General features: G+C 56.8%; 7 protein-coding genes across 7 annotated transcripts; all 7 read left to right on the forward strand.

The window, feature by feature from the left end:
* Nucleotides 1-131: 131 nt before the first annotated feature.
* On the forward strand, nucleotides 132-443 carry LINJ_36_3960 (putative basic transcription factor 3a; the record flags this gene model as incomplete). The annotated part of the gene is made up of 1 exon (XM_001469601.1): nucleotides 132-443. The coding sequence occupies one exon, from the start codon at nucleotides 132-134 to the stop codon at nucleotides 441-443; it is 312 nt and encodes a 103-aa protein (XP_001469638.1).
* A 1,751-nt stretch (nucleotides 444-2,194) lies between these two features.
* On the forward strand, nucleotides 2,195-3,139 carry LINJ_36_3970 (conserved hypothetical protein; the record flags this gene model as incomplete). The annotated part of the gene is made up of 1 exon (XM_001469600.1): nucleotides 2,195-3,139. One exon carries the CDS (start codon nucleotides 2,195-2,197, stop codon nucleotides 3,137-3,139), a length of 945 nt encoding a protein of 314 aa, XP_001469637.1.
* A 2,368-nt stretch (nucleotides 3,140-5,507) lies between these two features.
* Nucleotides 5,508-8,411, forward strand: LINJ_36_3980 (conserved hypothetical protein; the record flags this gene model as incomplete). Its single annotated transcript, XM_001469599.1, has 1 exon — nucleotides 5,508-8,411. The coding sequence occupies one exon, from the start codon at nucleotides 5,508-5,510 to the stop codon at nucleotides 8,409-8,411; it is 2,904 nt and encodes a 967-aa protein (XP_001469636.1).
* A 1,060-nt stretch (nucleotides 8,412-9,471) lies between these two features.
* Nucleotides 9,472-10,605, forward strand: GCVT1 (putative glycine synthase; the record flags this gene model as incomplete). The annotated part of the gene is made up of 1 exon (XM_001469598.1): nucleotides 9,472-10,605. One exon carries the CDS (start codon nucleotides 9,472-9,474, stop codon nucleotides 10,603-10,605), a length of 1,134 nt encoding a protein of 377 aa, XP_001469635.1.
* Nucleotides 10,606-14,918: 4,313 nt separating this feature from the next.
* On the forward strand, nucleotides 14,919-16,052 carry GCVT-2 (putative glycine synthase; the record flags this gene model as incomplete). The annotated part of the gene is made up of 1 exon (XM_001469597.1): nucleotides 14,919-16,052. One exon carries the CDS (start codon nucleotides 14,919-14,921, stop codon nucleotides 16,050-16,052), a length of 1,134 nt encoding a protein of 377 aa, XP_001469634.1.
* Nucleotides 16,053-18,407: 2,355 nt separating this feature from the next.
* LINJ_36_4010 (conserved hypothetical protein) lies at nucleotides 18,408-18,803 on the forward strand (the record flags this gene model as incomplete). Its single annotated transcript, XM_001469596.1, has 1 exon — nucleotides 18,408-18,803. The coding sequence occupies one exon, from the start codon at nucleotides 18,408-18,410 to the stop codon at nucleotides 18,801-18,803; it is 396 nt and encodes a 131-aa protein (XP_001469633.1).
* A 1,649-nt stretch (nucleotides 18,804-20,452) lies between these two features.
* Nucleotides 20,453-21,391, forward strand: LINJ_36_4020 (conserved hypothetical protein; the record flags this gene model as incomplete). The annotated part of the gene is made up of 1 exon (XM_001469595.1): nucleotides 20,453-21,391. One exon carries the CDS (start codon nucleotides 20,453-20,455, stop codon nucleotides 21,389-21,391), a length of 939 nt encoding a protein of 312 aa, XP_001469632.1.
* Between the last annotated feature and the right edge of the window lie 1,109 nt (nucleotides 21,392-22,500).

Here is a 22,500-nt window from a genome sequence, read left to right on the forward strand (position 1 = left end):
TATGTTTTCATTCCTTGGCTGGCTATCCCTCACCCCCCCAATTCCCCACCACCACCACGCACGTCTCTTCGCTACCGGAACGAGGAAGCAACTCACGACTGTCTTCGTAGCTTCAATCAACGCACTACAAAATGCCGATTACGCAGGAACAACTGAAGCGCCGCGCCGAGATGGTGCGCACCGGTGGCAAGGGCTCCATGCGCCGCACCACCAAGGCCCACCACAAGAGCACTGGCGATGACAAGAAGGTTCAGGTCACCCTCCGCCGCCTGGGCGTCACCCCCTTCAGCGATATCGACGAGGCCGTGTTCTACCGCCAGGACGGCAGCGCCTACTACTTCTCCAAGCCGAAGGTGCAGGCCTCCATGCAGACGCAGTGCTTCGTGGTGTCGGGTGACTACGATGTAAAGTCCGCCGATGAGGTGGATGCCAAGAAGGACTAAGTTGCCAAGGCTTCTCTACGCCGCTCAGCTTCTCAGACACTGCTGTGAGCCCTCTCTTCTCTCCCCTCCACAAGCCGCCGCTGACCTCTCCCGCTGCCGCACCCTTGCTTCCTTCAAGAGGCGAAGGACAGTCGAGAGGGTTGGTGGGTGGAGAAGATGAGCCGCCACACAGCTGGTGGGAAAGGGTGAGCAAAGATAAAGACGGGAGGAGGCAGACAGACCGCGCGTCTGTTCTTCTCGCTACACCTGTTGTTTCGACCCTCCCCGCCTCACTCTCTGCCCCTCTTCTCTTCACGTTGTGACGTGCGAACCTTTTCTTTCGTTCTTTTCTCGTCGCTCATTTACCTCAACACAAATGAATCAGCACAACAACAACGCGCACCCACACGCGCACGCATGCACAAGGACGCGCTTTTTTTTTGGGGGGGGCGACAGTGGTTGCCGTCATGGATTGCAGCAGCAGCAAGACTTGCGCATTGAGACTCCCTAGTTTTCTAGCGACTCCCCCCTGAAAGCTGCTTGTGCTCCTTCCCTCTCTCTAATTATGAGCGTGCGAAGTGGCTGTGCGGCTCTGAGCGGATTTACGTGACCGCGGAGTTTGGATAGGGGGTTAGGGTAGGTGGAACCGCTGCAGCAGGCGAGGCCTTGCATCTCTCTGTTCTCCTTATCCGCTTTTTTCTTTCCTCTCACTCATGGCGGGTGTGCGGTGACGTCGTTGATGGTGTCTTTGGCCGCTGACGAGTTGAAGATACACTCACACGCATACGCGAGTGCGAGAGAGAAGCAGGGGAAGCAGAGAGGACGACAGTGCGGTTTCTGTTTGTGCCATGGCGGCTTTTCTCCCTTCCTTTCCCCATCCCCTAAGTCACACACACACACACACACACACACATGCGTGCGAATCCAATGAATGCTCGCTCTCACTGTTACCGCTTCCTCAATGCTCTTCTTCCTTACCTCTCCGTTGCTCCCTTCCCCTTCGCTCATAAATCCACGTTACGGCTTTACCAATCACACGGCACCACAAACCTATCAAAACTTCCAGTTTTTCTCCTCCCTGCATTCCACGCATTGCCGTGTTTCCGTTCTCCCTCAGGCATTCCGCGCCTCCGGTGTGTTTTCGATATCTACCGCTCTTTTCTCTCACCCTCTCTTAGGGTGCAGCCGGTTTGTCGCTTCTTCGTGTGTCTCCTCTCGCTCTCTCTCGGCGTGCCATTCGACTTTTATACGTATATAAATTTTTCCCGCTGGTGCTTCAGCAGCAGGAAAGGAACGCGCGACCGAGTCAGGCCAACGCGAAGGATCCCTTCCCCAACACAGAAAAAAAGAAGGGCATCACGCGCTTGCAGCTCCCCCTCTCTCTACCTCTTTCGTTTCTCCAGCTTTGTGGACTCTTGTGTGTTGCTGTTCTGTCTCCCTGTGCGACGTACACCACCCAGCCCATCTGAGGAAACACAGGAGTCGCTCGCGCGCACGCGCACAAGAAGGAGGCTTAAGGCAATTATAGCGCCGTGAACGGCGCCTGTGAGCGAACAAGAGGAGATAGATTTCCTTCCGAGTGTAGTCTCGTCTTAGTGTCTTTCATCGCGTGCGCGCGCTCTCATATCTGCTGCCTACAATTTTTTTTTTCGTCTGTATTGCGTTTCTCGTTGCCGCGGCGCTCGCGTTCGAACGCCCCGTCTGACTTCAGTCTTTTTTTTTTTTTGACTCGTCTTTGCATTTTGTGCGGGTCTTGCGGAGCAAACATCAAAATGGACGCCATCAAGACGTACAAGTCCGGGGCCGTCTACGAGGGCACCTTCGACGGCAACATGCGCTCCGGCCGCGGACACTGGACCCACCCGCAGGGAGAGAGGTACGAGGGTGAGTACAAGGACAACAAGCAGAACGGTCTCGGCGTCTACATCTTCTCCGAGACAGGCAAGAAATACCTCGGCAACTGGGAGGCTGGGCAGATGAACGGTGTGGGCCTGTACTTCTTCAACCGCGACTGCACCGCTTACTACTTCGGCAACTACACCAAGGACAAGAAGGATGGCGATGGTCACTACATGTACGAGACTGGCGTTATGACGACGCAGAAGTGGAACATGGGTGCGCTGCTGCAGGAGGAGGAGACGCAGCCGTCGGAGATCGTGGAGTGCGCGGTGAAGATAAAGGAGTTGATGGACGCTGTGCGCGCGGTGGCGCCAAAGGAGTTGGGCGAGATGCCGCCACCGTCGGAGGTGCGCACTTTTCAATTCCCGTCCGGCGCCACGTACACGGGTCAGTATTTTGGCACCAAGAAACACGGTCGTGGCTATTGGCTGCACCCGGAGGGCGATAGCTACGAGGGTCAGTTCGATAACAACCACCACAGCGGCTGGGGCGTCTATGTGATCGGCCGCAGTGGCAAGAAATACGTGGGCCACTGGCGCAACGGCAAGATGAACGGTATCGGCGTGTACTTCTTCAACCCGCAGGAGACAGAGTACTACGTAGGCCTGTACCGCGACGATGTGAAGAACGGCCGTGGCATGTACCACTTCGCGGAGAGCGGCGCTAGCATGGTCCAGATGTGGGAGAACGGCGTGCTGCGACAGGAGATGGAGGCCGACGAGGCCACTGGGAAGGCGTACGAGGCGGCTATTCGAAAGATCGTAGAGGTTGTGAAGCCGTACGCGCCAAACTACGAACCGGTGACGTTCGGGTCCTGATACTATGTCCTTCAAAGGTGTGCTAGCGGAGACAATTGGAGAGAAAGCCCGAAGAGAAGAGCAGGAGGAGAGAGAGAGCAGGCGAGGAGACTTCTATTTTTCCTTCTTCCTTCTTGCATCCACAAGGCGCACCGCAGCAGAGCTGGCGATTCCTCCTCTGCATCTCTTCTTTTGTGCCCCCTCCCCCTCCCCCTTGATGTGCTCTCGTGTGGATCGCCGGCATCGAAATCGGATTTACCGTTGCGTAAGCTGCCTCGGTGCATCTTTGCCCCTCCCTTCCCTCCTTCACTCCGCCTTCGTCTTTCCTGGAGGCATCGCACTGCGGCATAGCGGAAGGGCGCCTCTGTGTGCGCATAAAACTCCAACAAAGGGCGTAGGCGCCTTCTCTCTCTCTGTGTGGGTGCGTCTGCGTTTCTCGGCTATTCGGTGCTCTCGTATGCATGTGGTGGCAGGGAGTCGCAGGTGTACGTGAGCATGTTGGGGTAGATGTGTGCCTCTTGATGGGAGGCGTGTGCGCGTGTGTGCGCCACCAGGGGTGTATGTGTGGTTTTCTCCTTCTCTTTTTTCGGGCTGCATGCCTTGCAGATTTCCGTTCCGTCTTCTTCCGTGAGGGTGCGCATGAATCGTTGTCTACACATTCAAGAGACAGCTCATGTTTCTCCCCTTCCTCATCTAGTGGCGCGCGCTCGGGCTGAAGAGCAGAAACGAGCGCCACCAAGAGCAAAGAGCGTGTCGGCGTGTGTGTGGGCGAGCACTTTTTTTTGTCGAAGTCTTTGCTGTTGGCTCACATAAATCAGCGCCTGTGTGCAGTACCCAGCGTTGTGCGAACTACGACAAGAAAGACCTTCAGAGAGAGACGAGTGTTGTTGCAGGTGGGCGTTCCTCTCGATCTTTATGACAGCAGAGCATCTCTTCGATAGGGCGTATAAAGGACAGGCAGTGATGCAAATAGCAAGCAACAACAACAACGACGGGAACTTCACAAGAGCCCGCGAGACACCAAGTATGCCCGCGCTGCAGGGACGCAGAGAGCTCGTAAAGGAGTGGAGAAGGGGTACCGTTTGCATAACGCGCGGAGTTAGAGGTGAGGCGACGTGCGCGATGACGCTCGATGCAGCGGCGTTCGTTGTGTAGACACTGTCGCCTGTGCGGTATCGCGGGCAAAAGCGCGAAAGGTGGTCTGTGGGGCCCTGCTGTCTTCTCCGGATGAAGGAGCACTCTCTCACGCTTCCTCGGTGCGACGGCGCCGGTACTGCTGCGACGCCGAGGCTGTGGTACCCGTTCTCCGGACGTCGTGAAGCCTTCTCGCTCGTCTCCTCGTTTCTTGTCCTGCTCGGTCTCTTGTTTCCTCCATGCACATGCTCTTGCGCACCCGCGCACACCGCCGCACAGCTGCCTGTGCTCTGTGAGCCGATATGGAAGCATATATGCATACATATGTACTGCGTGCTGTGCGTATCTTCCGCACCCGCCTCGTTGCCTCATTGCTTTCTCTCCCTCCGGCTCTTTTTTATTTGTCCTTCCCTCTCAACTTAGTCTCCCTGCTCCCGCTACGCCCCTCATCATTTTTCGCATGGGCGTGCGCTGAACTTTCCTCTTGGTCACGCACGTGCAAGTCATTAGCGTTGCAGCGTCTGCTATCAAACCTCATAGATCAGCGTGGCGCGACACCCATGCTTTGACTGCAGTGCTGCGTTTCTCTGTCTTCGCTCCTGCGTGTTCTCAGCGCGCTGCGGGTGTACGTCTATTATTGCATGTTTTCCCCTTCCCTTAGATCCGCATCCGCTTCCCATTCAGCAATCGTGTGTTTGCTTGGAGTGCCACGTCTCTTCGGTCTGTGGCGCGCACAATCGTCTCCGTGCCGGCTCTCCTCTCTGCTTCAGAGCTGGGCCAGGCACGTGTTGCTTGTCTGCACCTTGGCTTAGCTGCGCCCAACGCACGCACACCGACATACACTCACGCCGGGACTCCTCACTCCTTTTCCCTTTCTCGTCCTCGACAGCCACGCGGAGGCGGAAGGAAAGGCGAGTGAGAGACGGTGGACAACCCCCCTCCCCCCAACAAAAAAAAACGAAGGCGAATAGAATGACACCATAGAAGCGAGAAAAAGAAAGGCGAACAAGCACCAGGCGACGACCACCACCCAGCCGACAAGAGTATTGCCAAGCGACGGTCGCGCCCGGGCTCTGGTGTAGGTGGAGTCGACTGCATAGCGGTCTCATCAGACTCTCTTTCCGCTCCGTTTTCTTCGCAGCGCGCACGCGCACTGTGTGCTGGGTAGTGACACGACGGGCGGCATCCGCTCCTCTCTCCCTGATTGCCATTTTCGATCCACCAACTCCGTTCTCCGTAATAATCACTTTATCTTATGCGTGTAATGAGCGAATCCATCTTGCTCGGCAAAGCAGAGTTGCTCGCCTGGGCCGCCAGCGTCACTGGCATCTCTCCCTGCGACAAGTACGGCGACTTGAAGGATGGGCTCATCTACCTCGCCTTGACACGGCAGCTTTTCCCTGGTGAGATCGACAACGCTATTGTGCGCCTACAGCGGCGCGGTACCCGTGATGCTGCCAAGAACTGGTCTCTGCTCACCAGTTGCCTTCGGCGCCATGGGATCCCGACCCACTTGTGCAGTCAACAGGCTGTTGAGCGCGGACACACACGGTACTGCTTCAACCTGCTGGTTCTCTTTTACTTCCTAGTGCGCTTAGCCCGAGGCCATCAGTTCGCCGTGGACTTTGCACAGCCGGTAGATCCTCAGCTAGCTGCTTTTCTGCAGTCCCCCGAAAGCGTGCTCGCCGTGGAGCGCAGAGTGGACATGGGCTTCAGCGAGTGCAGCAGCAGCAATGTGGGTGTGTCCGCCATAGACGAAGAGGAGGCGGGTGGGCAAGCGGACTCTGGTGCCCCGCGCAGCGTTACCCGTTTGTCATCCCCTCCATCAGTTGCCACAGCGCCCACGACGGCAACGCCGGCGGTGCCGCTGAGACTGCCTCTCCGCTCTACCGCTTTATCAGCTGACACCTCTTCAAATCATGTCGCCCCACCGCTGCGGTGGATGTGGGCACACGAGCAGAGCTCGGCACGCGCTTTCCAGGATGCCGGTGCTTGGCGCGCACCCAGCAGGTGTAACAATAGGGGCACGGAATATTCTAAGCACTCGCCACGCGGGGCTTGCGACTCGACGTTAGTCCATGGCGCGGCACGCGCACCTGCAACTTCTGGCGGCGAGCTCGTCGCGGCAACGCTGCCGCCTCCATCCTCTCTCTTGCGCCCCTCTCCATCCACTGCGTGCGCTCCTCACCTTTACACGCAGAACCAGCTGCTAAGGGAGGAACTGGAGCACGTCAAGGCAGTCAGCCAGCTGCTTCTAACGCAGCAGCGCGGGTCGGAGGCGGCGGTCGAGATGCGCGCGTCTGCCACTCTGCACAATCAGCTAGCAAAGGCAGAGCTCGACCATCTACACGCCATTCGACAGTTGGAGGTGACACTGACAGCGGCGTCAGTGCACGATGGCGGCGCCAACGCTGCACCGTCGCCGCAACAATGGGCAGCACTTGCGCATCGAGCGGAGGCTGCAGAGGCCACTGCGGTTCAGTTGTATCGCGAATATCACGAAAGCCAGCAAGTGTACGACTCCACGCTGCAGCAGCTTCGTCAGGTGTTCTGCTCCATCGCGGATATTGCGGCAGCGACTCTCTCGTCAATGCCATCCAACTCCGACAGCGCAGATGCTGCCGCGTACGAGGAGACCGTGACAGCTGCGATGATGGCGCAACTCACCGGCGTGCCCGCTATGCGAAAGGATGCATTTTGTGCACAGATGCGCGCGCTGCTACTGACGTTGAGCAGCCTACGCAGCACAAATGCACGTCTTCAGATGGATGCAGCATCGGTGTCGCCCTATCGTGACTCCGGCGATGCGACAAGAGATTGCGCGTCGAGCTTCAGCGCCTTGCACGCATCTTCTTCTCTCCCGCTCGAGCGAGAGAGTCTCAAGATGGCGTGCGCAGAGGCCCGCAACGCCTGTCACGGTGCGAACCCGGTCGTGCAGCGCGCCTTGCAACGCCTCACGCGTCTTGTCGACATCCTCAGTAGTGCCCTTGACGCGGCGCGCCAGGACCGAGATAGGTGGGAGCGGCGGTGCCGGCGCGCGGAAACCGCTACCGCCCAAGCCGATGCAGCCTCACAGGGAGCGCGTGCAGAGGGTGAGGCGCAGTGGCAGCAGGACTTGGTAGCGCACACTGTAGCCTCTAGCACCTGCATAGACGAGCTTTCTCGGTTGTCCCGGGAGCGTTGTGTGCGGGCAGCGCAAGCCCATCAGGAGAGCCAAAGTCTCTGCAGTCAGGTACAGGAGGTACTTGCAATGGTGTTCTCCACAGCTGGCACCCACGAAGTGCAGTGGGCAAGCGATGAGCTGGTCGCATTGCTAGGCGCGTACGCCAGAGAACGAGCATCAAATCCAGCCATGGAAGAAGCACTTGCCGAGCAAGCAGAAACCATAGCCGCGTTGCGGGCAGATCTTCGGCGGCAGCGGGAGGCGCGGGAGCGAGCAGAGGCGCAGTTGAGCGATGGCGAGCGACGAAGACAGGTGCTGGAGCGCAAGGGTGCCGCACGACAGGCCCAGCTTCGCAGCGCCACCGAGAAGCTCGGAACGCAGAGGAATGACTCTCAAGCGCACGCAGCGACGCTGCACCGTGCGCTGCTGGAAGAGACCTCCACTACTTCATCGACCGCACTCGCTAGTACACCGCTCACAAAGCCCTCCGCGGCTGCCACACGTGGCACACAAAAGCACATTGCAGCCAGTGGCGCGGCACCGTTGACAGAGGCTTCTCGCCACGCAGAGAGCACGCCGTACCGCAGTACAGCTCATTCGCTGTACTCTTCACCTCACCTGACCGGCGCCTTACGCTCCCCCGCTACGCCCGATGACGACATGGACAATGCCGAGGAGCGCCGTCTAATCGATCACCACCACCGCTTTCAGAGCGGCTTGCACAAGCAACACGCCTCGCCGTTGCCTTCTCCGTTAGCCTCGGCCTCGTTGCCTTCCTCTAGAGCCACCACTGCAGAGGCTGATGTACCGAGGGCGCTATCGACGGAGCGGGTCGCTGCGAGGGCCGGCCTAGCTGCGCCGACTGCTTCGCCGGCCAGAAGCACGCGGTCATCGACGGATCACCCCGCAGCTGCCTCGGCCCCGTCACTCTTGCTGTCAGCGGCGGAGCTTGAGCGGCGGAAGCAAGCGATCTTGCGCAAGTACGACGTTGCATAACTCTGCGGAGAAGCGGAAGAAGAGGTTTTGAAAGAAGAGGGAATCGACTGCGGTTGCACGCTCCCGATTTTTCAAGCAGCCAGTTGAGGGCGGTGCATGCGAATACACCAGCGCACGCCCACTCAGCGACACACACACACACACACAAACATGCACATGTGTACATTCATACACACCGACACGGAGGTGAAAAACTCAATGCCGTCGTGCTTGGTATGATGGTGCGCGATCTCCCCTGCCTCTCCATCCCTCCCCCTCCCTGCCTCCACAGCTCACATCGCACCCGAACAAGCGCACAAGAGCTGAAGGAAACGAGACATGGAGAGGCAGCAAAGCGAAAACGAAAAGCGTGGCCCACCTGCTCTTCGCCGTGGGGGCCACACAGACGCACTTCACAGCACACTGCCGTGAACGGATATCGATTAGCAACATAGCAGAAGAGGCAGCCACAGGAAAAGGCGACCATACTGAAGGAGCGCGTGCACAACCACCGCATCATGCTTTCCTCCCTCTTCCTGATTTCAACGTCTGCATCGCCGCCTGGTGGAAGTCGGGCTGCGGATGTGCTTCACTCTTCATTCCTTCCGCCTCGCACCTTTGCTCTTGTGCATGCTGTTTTTTTTTTCCATGTTGTTTTTCCCCCTCTCTGCCTCCATAATCCATCCACTCCCGTGTTTTGTGTGCGTATGCGTCGGGGTGTCTTGACTTGCACGGCTGCATCTTAGCTGTGTCGATGCCATCGGTTTCCATTTCTTTCTCCTACTCGCTTTCTTGCGGTTGCACATCGGTCAATGTCATCTACCGCTACCTGCATTTCTCTTTCGCCTTGTCTCTACCAATATCTCTTTTCCGCCGCCACCACCACCACCACGCTTAGCTACCCCGCCTCTTCACTTGCGGTTTCCCTCTCCTTTCACGGAACCACTTACCCTTACGCCCCTACCTCCCACAAGGTACCACGCCTGATCTCTCTGCCGCTGCCTCGCAGGCTCCTCTTTTTCTTTCCACGTCGCCACCGCTACCGCCTAGCGTCCTCCTCAAGATAGATTACCCCGCAGCCATGAGCGCCTCCCTCAAGAAGACGGCACTCCACAGCTTCCATCTCGCTCAGCAAGCGAAGATGGATGCATTCGCGGGCTATCACATGCCCATTTCCTATGGCAGGTTTGGTGTGCTGAAGGAGCACTTGTACACTCGCCAGGTCGCCGGCATATTTGACGTATCGCACATGGGTCAGTATGAGGTTCGCGGCGCGGACCGTGAGAAGTTCATGGAGCACGTCACCCCGGTGGACCTCCAGCGCACCCGGGCCGGACAAGGGGCGCTGACTATGCTGACGAACGCGCAAGGAGGCATCAAAGACGACTGCATCGTGACGAGGATGGCCGACCATCTGTTCCTTGTGCTGAACGCTGGGTGTAAGGAGAAGGATGTGGCGCACATGGAGCGTGTGCTGCGTGAGGGCGCGATGAAGGGTGCGGATGTGCAGCTTGTGCCGCTGGATCGCTCGCTTATCGCGCTGCAGGGCCCGCAGGCCGCCGCGATCCTCTCCGAGTTCATGGATGACGTGCCGGACATGGGCTTCATGCAGTGCCGCCAGAGGGTGAGCATCAAGGGCATGGAGGTGCAGGTGACGCGGTGCGGCTACACGGGCGAGGACGGCTTCGAAATGTCTGTGTCGAACACGGACATTGTAGCATTTGTGGAGCTCCTCATGTCGAGGAAGGCGGAAATGATCGGCCTGGGTGCTCGCGACAGCCTTCGTCTGGAGGCGGGGTTGAACCTGTACGGTCACGAGCTGACCGAGGATATCAACCCTGTGGCGGCTCGCTTCATGTGGGCGATTTCGAAGCGCCGAATGGCGGAGGGCGGCTTCATTGGCTACGAGCCGATTAAGTACTTCCGGGACAACGCTAGCAAGGGCGCTGTGCCGCGGCTGCGAGTGGGCCTCGTTTCCACTGGTCCGGTTGCTCGTGAGAAGACTGTCATCGAGGTGGGTGGGAAGCCGGTGGGCGAGGTGACCAGTGGCTGTCCGTCTCCGTGCTTGAAAAAGAACATCGCCATCGGCTACCTCGACCGTAAGCTGGCCAAGGATGGCGCGAAGGTGGACCTGGTTGTGCGGGGCCGCCGCGTGGCTGCTGAGGTGGTCACTCCGCGATTCGTGCCTACCCGGTACTACCGCAAGCTCCAGTAAAGCGAGACAACGAAAGGCGGACCCCTACCAGGCAAAGTATCGCATCATAACTCAAAGCCATGGTGAGGTGTGGGGCAAGCGAGCGAGAGAGAGGAGGCACGCACAGACTGTGATGAAGAACATGCATAAGAAGAAAGCACCCTCTAGGTATATTTGGTGACGAGCGGTGAAGGCGGTAGGGAGTGCCTGTAAGTGTGTGGGTGGCGCACATTGGCGCCCTGCCCCCATACCCGCTTAATCACCTTCCCCCACCGCTTTTCTCGTTTCGACTGTTCCAGCTTCGTCGCCATGCTCTACCGCCTCTCTTTCCGTTATCATGTGTTTTTATCTTTTATTGGATTTTACTTTTAGCGGACGTGCGTGCTCATTTACTGTCGTGCGCGGTCTTGCGTCTCCTCTGCCTCTTTCGCTTTTCATGCGACTCTGCGCTTCAGCGATTCCCTCGCGGAGCACGTTGGAAGAAGGGTAGACGGAAGGCACGCTTCAATGGAAGGACGGTGAAACACACACGCCTGTATCTAGTTGCTGAGGATCATGAGTGTATCAAGTGCACGAAGCAGACAAAGAAAGAGCATGGCGTCGTGACGCTTCACTCTACCCCGCGTGCATGCTGTCCTTCTCTCTCAGTGAAACGCCCTGCTCATTTTTTTTTACTTGCCATTGGACTGCTCTGCTCTCTCACGCTGGATGACGTCTTGTGGTGTCTTTGCGTTAACGTTGTGCTCTTTTTAAAGTTTGATGTCTTTATCCCGCGCGCGCGCTCTCTCTCTGTGTGTGCGTGTGCCCTTTTCCGCCTTTGTGCGTCTCTGTTGTGTCTTATGTTTTCGTCTCTCGTTCTCGCTACCCTCCCTAACGCGCACCTCACCGAGGCAACAGTCGCTGCCGCGTCTCGTTTTCTCTGTATTTTTTTTTTTTGGGAGGGGGGAGGCTTTCAGTCTTTGTGTCTTGAATGTGTCTTGCTGCCTCGGCCACACGTTCCACGCTTCATTCCTTTGATTTTGTTTTTCAATTTAGCGACGCAGTGCATGATAACTGTGCAACTTTTGTTGTGTCTCTCTTCGTCTGCCAAGACACACGCGCACACGGGAGTGAAGGAAAGAAGAAGAAGCAAACGAAAAGGCAATGCTGGCAAGCAAGTTTCACCCTCCTCCCTCGCCCTCCCTTCTTCTCCGCCTCCGTCATCTCCAACCCTCGTCATGCCTGGCAGTGTCCCCCTCAGCGAGAAGACGAAAGTAAAAAGTCACAGGAAGGGGATGGCGGTGATGGGGGACGAAGGAGGTGAGGGAAAGGTGGCGGACTCTGAGGTAACTTGAGACCGTACTCATGTGCGCCACAATTGCTTCTCATTCGCTTCCAAGCGCTCTCTCTCCGCTGCTCACTCTCTCTTCCCCCCACCTCTTCTTCCGTCCCCACTGAACGGCTTATATTCGTTCTTCTGGACGTGACTTGTCGGGTGCGTGGTGGGGTGGGGCGAGGGTGGGTGCTGGTGCAGACGTGTGTGCTCGACATCGGTTCTCTCTGATGACGATGAACGTTTTCACGGTGTGCTGATCCCCTCCCTCCCCCTCCATGTACTGCTCCCGTTTTCACATGCACACCCAAAAAAGCCTACGCCGTAGTGGTACAGGTATACATATACATACATATAGGCTTCCCGTTTCTGTTTTGGCTCATTTTCTTTGTTTTTGATCGCCGACTCTCGCTTGCCTCTCCCCTTCTCCCTCTACCCTCTATCCCCTCTGTCTGTCTGTTTCCTCTGTTGTTACCGTATTTCTTTCTCTTGTTTGTTTTTATGGCCCACAAGAGAAGCACAAGGAACGATGCCGGGCACGAAAAAAAGCGGTGCTCAGAACTCAGGCATCTGCAGACACACCCGCACACATTCCTATACCACACATGCTCATGTGCCAGGCATGCCGCTTCTATTCAGGTGCGTACTCTTGCTATACAATCTCTAAGGCGCCCCTATCTACGTGCTTGTCTGCATCTGGACTTGTGTCTGCGCGCCTGTATGTGCGTAGAGGAGTGTGCGTGCATGCGTGTGTCGCCATATATAGTTTTCTGCCCTCTTCTTGCGTTGTTTGTATACGTCTTTTTCATTGCCCCCCCCCCCCCCGGTTGTTTGAGACGTCGGGCCCTCCCTTTCGATCATCGTCTCGTCTCTTCTTCTAACGTGCCATTGAGCTTCTTTGGTCTTTCTGCTATTCTTTCAGAAGCCACAGCCCTCTTATCCTCCTCCACGTCGCTTTCCTTCCCATTCTTTCTTGCACTCTCTCGCATTTCGCTCTTTTCTTTTTTTTCCTTGTGCTTGCGGCGTCCCATACTTCGCACGCGCCCGTACACTTGGTACAGGTATGTGCGCTTGCTGTTGCACTCTGCTTGTCTCGTTCCTTTTTGCGCACCATGTTCGATGTGCAGCGTGTCCCTGTCTCCCTGCATGGAGGTGTGTGCCGCGCTTTTTCACGCACGTTGCGGGAAGGGAGGCGGAGGGGAGGCAGCAGAGGACAGAGAAAAAAAAGCGAAGAACCGAAAAACGAAGCGGCGGTGGAATGCAGCAGACAGTCAAACGTGAGCACCATAAATGGAGGAGGGCTCACCGTTCTGGGTCTGATGGCATTGCCAGCAACAGGTCCAGCAGTGAATCCGCCAAGCTGAACAATGAGCGAAGAAAATCTACCCCCCCTCCCTTCCCCACATACATCTAATTGCACATATGCGCTTTTAACTGCTGTCGCATTCTGACGCGAGAGAGGGTGGAGAGGGAGAAGGGCAAGGGCTGCGTAGCGAGGACACAGACACGCGTGCAAACACAGACGTATACACACACCTTTCCTACCGGCCTTCTCTCTCCTCTCGCCGTTACCTTCTGCCTTTCAGACGCACATGCCTACGGCTGTTTAAGTGTATTCTGTATTTCTCTTCGTAACGCTCGAGCCGATATGACTAGAAGTTACGCATGCTCTCTCGTCTGCATGCACATGTGCTTGTATGGAGGCGCTGATCTGTGCACGGACACAGAGGTATGCGTATCCCCTCTCTCCCTCTCTCCCTCTCTCCCCCCTCTCTCCCTCGCTCGCTCCTTCGCTCTCTGCCTTTCTTTTGTGTGCAGTTCTGTGGATGCTCTTTTCTGTTTCCTTTTGCGTTGTCTTCATATATTTATATATGCATGCAAATAAATATATGCATTCAGTCCTTTGCTTTCCTATCTCTTCGGTTTTTTGTATTTTCCTGCTTGGAAAACTGCAAACTCTTTTCCGTGCGTGTGTGCCGTCGGCTTTGCTGCTCCCCCTCCCCAAATGACGCCTGCTCTCTCGTGTCTTTTCTTGAGCAGGAGGAGTAGAGGAGCGGGCGGGATGCAGAAGTGTAAGAGTGACTGATGGCTTCCGTTTTTTTTTTACCCAGGGTGAGGGTCTCCTCGTTTCCTTTCCGATATTGTCCGATTGCCCCGACAAAACCGCACACGCACCAACACTAGACCTACCAAGGCCGCTCTCTTTTCCGAGGAAAACAGAGGGAGTGGGTGGACACGCGCAGCGTCTTCTATCTGTGGTTTCTCTCCACACCTCCGTGAGCCGGAGAGATGACGGCGGAGTAGCGGCGAGGCAATATATATATATATATATGTATAGACATGAGGGAAGAGTGTGGCGCATGCTACACCAAAAAAGACCCGTGCTTCCCCCCATGCACTTGATGGGCCCCTGATACCGCAAGTAAGCACCCTCTTTGCGCCACCGATACGTCATCAAAGCCTCGACCTTCACCTTTTCTCCTCTTCTGCACTATTTAATAAGTTCGTCTCTTTCTTGATGTGGTGACCGGCGCAGGTGTGCAACGCCGCTCGCGGCGCGACAGCACCAAAGTCTCATTATTCACCAAGAAACGAAAGGGCGAATTGCCCACCTCCTTTTTTCTGCGCATCTTTTTCTCTCTGCTTCTCTGTTTCTCTTTGAAAAATGAAAACGAGTTGTCGTCTCCCTATCCCTCTCATCCGTCTTGCCTCCGCCCCCCCGAAAACAGAGCGTTAGGCCCAGAAGAAACACATCAATTCTAGCGTCTCATCCCTATCACATCTTTTGGTGCGCTCCTTGACGGACTAAACACGCTCCCATTTCTCCCTCTGGAAGGCTCTACAAGCCAAAGAAAACGGACCGGTTGCCAAACACTCAGCTGTTTCCGTGTCCACAGAGCTCAAAACATTTCTATTCGCCTCGACCATCCGCAATCATCCGTTTCTTCTCTAGACAGGCACACACAAACGCACACACGCCACAGCAAGCCTCCCACCCTCTCACTCCTTTCCCGCGGCAGCCATGAGCGCCTCCCTCAAGAAGACGGCACTCCACAGCTTCCATCTCGCTCAGCAAGCGAAGATGGATGCATTCGCGGGCTATCACATGCCCATTTCCTATGGCAGGTTTGGTGTGCTGAAGGAGCACTTGTACACTCGCCAGGTCGCCGGCATATTTGACGTATCGCACATGGGTCAGTATGAGGTTCGCGGCGCGGACCGTGAGAAGTTCATGGAGCACGTCACCCCGGTGGACCTCCAGCGCACCCGGGCCGGACAAGGGGCGCTGACTATGCTGACGAACGCGCAAGGAGGCATCAAAGACGACTGCATCGTGACGAGGATGGCCGACCATCTGTTCCTTGTGCTGAACGCTGGGTGTAAGGAGAAGGATGTGGCGCACATGGAGCGTGTGCTGCGTGAGGGCGCGATGAAGGGTGCGGATGTGCAGCTTGTGCCGCTGGATCGCTCGCTTATCGCGCTGCAGGGCCCGCAGGCCGCCGCGATCCTCTCCGAGTTCATGGATGACGTGCCGGACATGGGCTTCATGCAGTGCCGCCAGAGGGTGAGCATCAAGGGCATGGAGGTGCAGGTGACGCGGTGCGGCTACACGGGCGAGGACGGCTTCGAAATGTCTGTGTCGAACACGGACATTGTAGCATTTGTGGAGCTCCTCATGTCGAGGAAGGCGGAAATGATCGGCCTGGGTGCTCGCGACAGCCTTCGTCTGGAGGCGGGGTTGAACCTGTACGGTCACGAGCTGACCGAGGATATCAACCCTGTGGCGGCTCGCTTCATGTGGGCGATTTCGAAGCGCCGAATGGCGGAGGGCGGCTTCATTGGCTACGAGCCGATTAAGTACTTCCGGGACAACGCTAGCAAGGGCGCTGTGCCGCGGCTGCGAGTGGGCCTCGTTTCCACTGGTCCGGTTGCTCGTGAGAAGACTGTCATCGAGGTGGGTGGGAAGCCGGTGGGCGAGGTGACCAGTGGCTGTCCGTCTCCGTGCTTGAAAAAGAACATCGCCATCGGCTACCTCGACCGTAAGCTGGCCAAGGATGGCGCGAAGGTGGACCTGGTTGTGCGGGGCCGCCGCGTGGCTGCTGAGGTGGTCACTCCGCCGTTCGTGCCTACCCGGTACTACCGCAAGCCCAAATGAAACGGCCGTGCTCCGACAAATACAGGCTACGTAACCGATGTAACGTCGAATGACCGAGGAAAGTAAATGCGACGCAGGGAGCCTGGAGGAAGAAGGCGAGAGAGCTGTGTATACGGACGGTACATCCTCTCACCTCCGCTACAGCCCGTATCATCTCTGACCTGACTCCACGTTTCTTGCACAGCCAGTTTTCGACTCCCTGCTCTTCGGAAGCCGCCTCGTGCGCTTTTCCTATCTTCCTCAAGGCCGTAAAGCGCCTCTTGCCTTTTCCTGAATACCGACGCCTGTCTATATGTGTGTATATGTTTGGGTGTGGAGCGGCGTTTCGCTTCTTCTCTGCTGCCAGATCTTTATCGAAGAAGGACTGATACAATGCCGTGTAACGTCGCAGCTGTATGTGAGGGCAGTTGACATCGTCGGGTCTCGTTTCCCACGTGCGCTTCCGTCCTGCTTGTACGTGTTCGTGCGTGTGTCACCGACAAGCGCACACTCGTACAGACGCAATACCAACACGACTGTTTCTCGGGATGCACGCCATCCTTGCATGTGAACGCGTTTGCGCACGTGCCGATTGTGAACCGTTTCGTCCACCATACTGGTGTGTGACACCGCTGTGGACATTGATTTTTTTTTTTTCGCGCGCTTGGTTTCCTTTACAGACACACCCTTCCGTGCGTAGTATCTCGGGGCCCAGCGCACCCCCTCCCCCGCTCTTTGTGGGAGGAAGTCAAGCAGCCCCCTCCCCTTTCGATCCCCTGCGAAGTGCCGAGCCACTTCTCGTGGTGAAAGGGCCAAGCACCTACGGCGAGGGGAAGTCAGTGCAATTCATCGCTACTGGCGCCGGCAGTCAGGTCCTGGATGGCGTTGCGTTGGAGCGGCCCGCGGCAGCCAATATGCTCGGGCCATTCATGTGACAGGCGAGGTGGCATCGTGATTCCGACGCATCCCACCCGGCCCTCACTGCCCACTGGTGCGGGGAGCCTGAGCCACGCCGAGGGTGATGCACCAGGTGGCGACCGGCATGATTGGGGAGCGGCTCTGAGGCGACCCGCGGGGCGGCCTGGGTAGACTGTGAGGCAGCCGCCGTGCTTTGATAACTGGGCCGGTGCGTTGCTGTAACACCTGTGTACACGGCTGCTCTGGACCACGCTGGTGGGGGCCTATGCCAGGCTGGGGATAGGGTGAACTTGAGCTCACTTTCCATGGCAGAGAACGGACACGTTGAAAGGCAAACATAGTGTTGATGGTGTCAAGCTCGTTTGCGCCTGCTCCGTCTTGCCTTTCGTGTGTTGCCCTGCCACTTTTGCCATCCAAGCCCCCTTCGCTTGACTCAGCTGCTCCTGTGAAGGGCGCGCACAGATCCCCCTGAAACGTTTGCAAGCCGCCTGCGAGGTTGCATGGGATCTGTTTAATTTGGTCTCACCGTGCCAAGGCGCCTTTTTCTCCCTTTTCTCCACCGCACACCGATGCGGGCTTGCGGTATTTTGTGAGCACAGCAGTATCTAGGAAGCAGATTGCTTATCTTCTTTGGGAACTCTCTGTGTTTTGCACACTGCGCCTGAGTGGCGCCACCACATGACCTCTCTCTCTTCCACTGTGGCTTGCCCGTGACGCTCTGCTCTCCTCGCTCTTGTTTCTATAGTGTGCAAGGATGAGGGAGGGGGCAGCGGGATAGCAGCAGTGCAGGGGTATGCTGGATTCGAGATGAGCGATTTAGAGGTGTACGGTGGAGTAGCGAGGAAGCGGTGCAGACCGAGGAGGATGAGAGAAAGGCGGAGGCCGCAGATAGCGTGATGGTAGGCGCCGACTCTCATCCAATAACATATGAAAGCGTTAGCTAGAAAAGGTGCTCCTTTGAAGGAGAGAACGATGGGAAGACGGATGCTGCGGCGTGAAGTCAAGTGATCCATCACTCCCTCAATAACATTAGAGGAGAGAGGAGTGATGTGAGCAAAGGGTGAGAGCGCGTGAGCACTGAATCGACAGTAACATCTGGCGCACCCTGCTCTCTGCGTCTGCTCACGCTGTTCTGCGTAGGCATATGTGCGCCTCATCCTGCTTCAAGTCCCAGCTCGCACGCGTATCTGTGCGCTGGGTTTTCGTTCTCTTCCCCTCGCCATTGCGTCACCTTGCTACCGTCCCATTCTTTGCTTCCATCTCCTCGTTGCTCGCTACAGCGTGTGCAGGTCTTCTCCCTGCGCACTCGCCTCTACATGCTCTCTACCCAGCAAGAGCACACACACACACGCTCACGTACAGAGACGTAGATGCACGCGCCTGCGCTTAGGGATTTGCTCTTATCATCGCTGTGCCTTCCGCTTTCTCTGCTCACCCTCTTCCCACGACTCTCAAGAAATGCCAGCGAAGGCGCCGTCACAAAATCGAGGTCTTTCTCCGCCTTCCCCATCGCCCGCCGCCCTTCACCAACTGCGCTGCGAGAACGCGATGCTGAAAAAGGAGAAGCAGTTCCTGACGCAAGCGGTGGCCTCGGGGCCGTCCACCTCGGCCCGCGTCAACAGCGTTCGCTACAACGCTGATGCAGTGGAGGCGAAGCTGATGATGGCCTACCGGATGGCGTCCGAGATGCACGACGCGGAGGGCTGCAAGACCGTCGAGTTGCAAATGCAGCAACGCGTTGCCGAAATGCTAGCTAAGGTGGACAAGCTGCGCCAGCTGCTGGAGATGGTTCAGAAGGATGTGGAGGAAGTGCTGGAGGCCAGTGGTGGCTGGGACAGGCATGCTGCCGCATAGCGAGTCATGCGCTGTCGTCGTGTGCTGTTGCAGGGCTGCACAGGGCGTGAGAGAGAGGGCGATGAACAGCGGAAATTGCCCTTGGGAAAGCAGAAGAGACGATCTCAGTAGTGTGTCTTGTGTTAGTGCTCGATTTGTGTAAGCCGTAGAAGCCGCCCCGCACGCGCGCGCCTGTCTGCGAGCCCTCACACCCTTCCTCCCCTCCGCGATGACCCTATCTCGATTGGGATTTCTCTGGTGTGTTTCTCTCGTGTACACTATCAAGTTCCCTTTGCTGTTTTGTTTCGTGATTCCCAGCGGACTTCAGCGGACTGCAATGACGGGCTCTGAAAGAAAAGGCGGAGGCGAGAAGCGCAGCACGAGAAGAATAGAAACGTTTCGCATGAGAATCCACGTCCTCTTTCTCAGCCATCTCTGAAAGAGGTGGCAAACACAAGAGAGGATAGCGGGATTTACTATCTCTGCGCCCGTTGCATCACCGGGCGCTTTCCCGCGAATGGAACCGATCTTTCATGCATGAACAGTCCCCTCCTGTGTAACTCTCTCTCATCCTTTACTCCCCATTCACATGCATACTTTCACTTTTCCCGTTCGCTCCCGTTTTTTTGTTATGTGGTGTTTCACCATGGCTTGTAAACCGGCCCACGTGACTCTCTCATTCACTCCTTTCTTCCAACCTTTCTTACACCATTGTCTTTTGCTCTGCACCTCATGCGCTCCCTTTCACTGCGCAGGTTTGAACTTAGTGGAGGCTGACACCGCCGGTGCGCTCTTATAGACATAAGAACTTTCTTCGTGGTCTCCCAGACCCTCTCTCACAGATCAGCATCACCCACCGTTTCCGTTTCCTTCCACCCAAGTTTATTTTTCCCTCGCGCACCTCTCAAGCGAGTGTGTCCTCTCTCCCACCCCTCCTTCCTTTGCCTCCCTCTTCACCCTCCACTTCTCCCCATCCTCTCACCACACCATACGCTGTGCTTCTGTTGTGGTACGGCCTCCCACGTCCCGCTTCTTTGCGATTCACCACTAAACCGTAGCAACCGGCCCTCTTCTCTTCCGTTCGCTTGCGCTTCAGCTGCTCCGTGAATACTGTTCTTCTTGCCTTTTTTCCAGCTACCCTTTATGTGCCCCCGCTTTTGTATGTGCGTGTGTGTGCTGCGGCTGTCTCTGCTCTTTTCTCTCCCTCGCACGTGTATAACTGTGAGCAGGAGCCTCTTTCCTGCCTGTCGTTCCTCTTGCCTCTCCTCCCCCCATCAGTATTCCGTTGACGCGTTTCATTTTTATTTCTATGAGACCTTTCAGCGCGTTTTGAGCCGTCAAGTCCCTACTTGTCCCTCCGACTTTTCTCTCTACGCCTTTTTTTCTGCCCCACACTCCCTCCATTCGCAAAGCCCCACAGACCCCTTATTGCTGTCTGATACTCTGCCCTCTCTTCACCCCACCTTCCTTTACGTCTTTCCTTCTGGCCTTTCCTTTTCTGTTTTATTGCTTTCCTATTGCTCTTGTTTCTCTCAGCGGAACTGCTCGTGCTCTGGGTCTGCACTCTTCACCTTTCCTCCTCCTCTGCCGAGCGTCTTCGCTGACGGGCGCTTCTCCCTCTCCTCTCCCCTCCCCCTCCCTGACTTGCTGCGCGAGTGGGGCAAAAGAGAATGGGGTGCTGCTGTTGTTACCCCTCCGATTTTAGGGCCGCCCGGCAGGCTTCCTCGCCGCTGCAGCGACGGCCGAGCTCTGTTGAACACCGCTCCTTCGAACAAAATGTGTTCCATCGGGCAAAGCAACCGGCGAAGACTAGATACATCTGCGACCTGTGCGGCGTTGAGGTCGACCCGACCCTCTTTGACGGCCACCAGGAGGTCTGCCGCACAAACCACCTCCGCACCATCCTAGCCAAGAATGCCGCGCTTCTCTCCCATGCAAACATTCAGCCATCGTCCTCGGCGAAGTTTCACGACGATGCAGCGTCGGGAGACAAGGAGCTGTGCTTGGTATGCATGGATCGACCTCGCAGCTACGCCTTTCTGCCATGCGGGCACATTAGCTGCTGTCAGGAGTGCACCAAGTCTCTCGATCAGTGCCCCCTCTGTCGGCAGCCGCGCGAGGGGCTCTGCCATGTTTCACCAAACGTGACTGCGCAGTACGAGTGCAAGCACTGTCACGAGCTCATCGCACCCACCCTCTTCGATGGACATCGCGAAGTTTGCGGCTTGCGACAGCGTCAAACGCAGCGCGAGGCCGAGGAGGCTGCTGCCGCCGCAGCGGCAGCGGCAGTGACCGTGGGTGTTCCCGTAGAGGCCGCTGAGAATTCGGCTACCTGGCAGAACAGCACCAAGTCGATGCCGAGCAGGAGCCCGCCCCAAGCAGCTGTCGCCACACCGCCTGACTCCATGTTATCCACAGCGACAGCGCCGGCACGCAACCCAACACGCTCGCTCTCGCACGTCTGCCTAGAGTGCGGCAAAACGTATGGCCAGCTGGTTGTCTGTGTACCGTGTGGGCACCGCGTACTGTGCTACACCTGCTCCCAGAAGCGTACGACGTGCCCCGTGTGCGTGAGTGAGATTCGCGACATAATCGTGGCGTTCGACTGAGGCGAGAGCGGTGCTTGTACTGTTTCTTTCCTCGTGAGACCCGTCCGGCACTGCGTTCCGCGTGTAGAACGATGAGTGTGATGAGGATGATGGCGCAGTCGGTAATCATGCTCACATGGAGCTACGGACTTTGCTGTGTTTGGTCTATTCTCTCACATCGCAGAGCTGGCGCAGAGCAGAGACGTGCGCGACAGAGGGGTGGGTGGGTGGGAGGGGCGCAAGCGACAAGAGTGACGCTCATATAGAAAGAATAGGAGGGCACATAAGATCGAGAAAGGGGCAATGGCGAGCCCTTCTGCTTCACACGCCCACGTCAGACCTGTTCATGGATGCTTGCGCACGAGCGCAGTTGCTCAGTACTTTGTGTCTCGTGCTTGGATGGTTCGCGAGTCTCTTTGCACCTTTACTTCAGCATATACTGCCGCACAGGCAGATTTTGAGTCCTCGGCGGAGGCGCGCCATTCAGAATCATATCCACGGTGATTTTGTTCTTCATCGCTTGATCTGGCCGCAACTCTCGCCGCTGTGTGCCGATTCACAGCCGCGCGAGGCATGCGTCTTCCGGACAACTTAGGTTCTTTCCCCTTTCTTTGGGGCGCCAAGGCTGCAAGTGCGGTCTAGTTTTCACTGAATTTCGGTTAATGGCATAAGATGATAGAAACCGGTGACGTAGCTCAGCTTCAAATGGCTGTCTTCTTTGCGCTGCGCACTTCCTTCTCTCGGCCGGTTTTGGCAAGTGGGGGAGGGAGGGAGGAGCAGGCCAAAAGGGAAGGGGAGCAAGGGCGTTTGTTGTGGAATATGCCCCTGTTGCCATCAGCTGCTACTGTCGCCTCTCTCGGTGCTGCCAGCAGACAGTCCGCTGCTCTGTTTGTGTCTGCTTCTTTCCCCCTTCTATCAGAAGGGCGCAAAGGACGGTGGCCGATGTTTTTTTGTTGTTTTCGTCTTACTCTTTTCTGCTGTGCTGCGTCCTTCCGTCATTTTTCATCTTTTCAAAAAAAAAAGGGCACCCCCTTTTTTGTGTGGTGGTGGTGGGTTTTCTTGCAGCTGCCGCCCCTTCTGTTTGTTTCCTTGTTGTGTGGGTGTGCTCATCAAACCGAGAAACCGTTGAG

Source organism: Leishmania infantum, chromosome 36 (genome assembly GCF_000002875.2).
Source record: "Leishmania infantum JPCM5 genome chromosome 36".
Classification (NCBI taxonomy): Eukaryota; Euglenozoa; class Kinetoplastea; order Trypanosomatida; family Trypanosomatidae; genus Leishmania; species Leishmania infantum.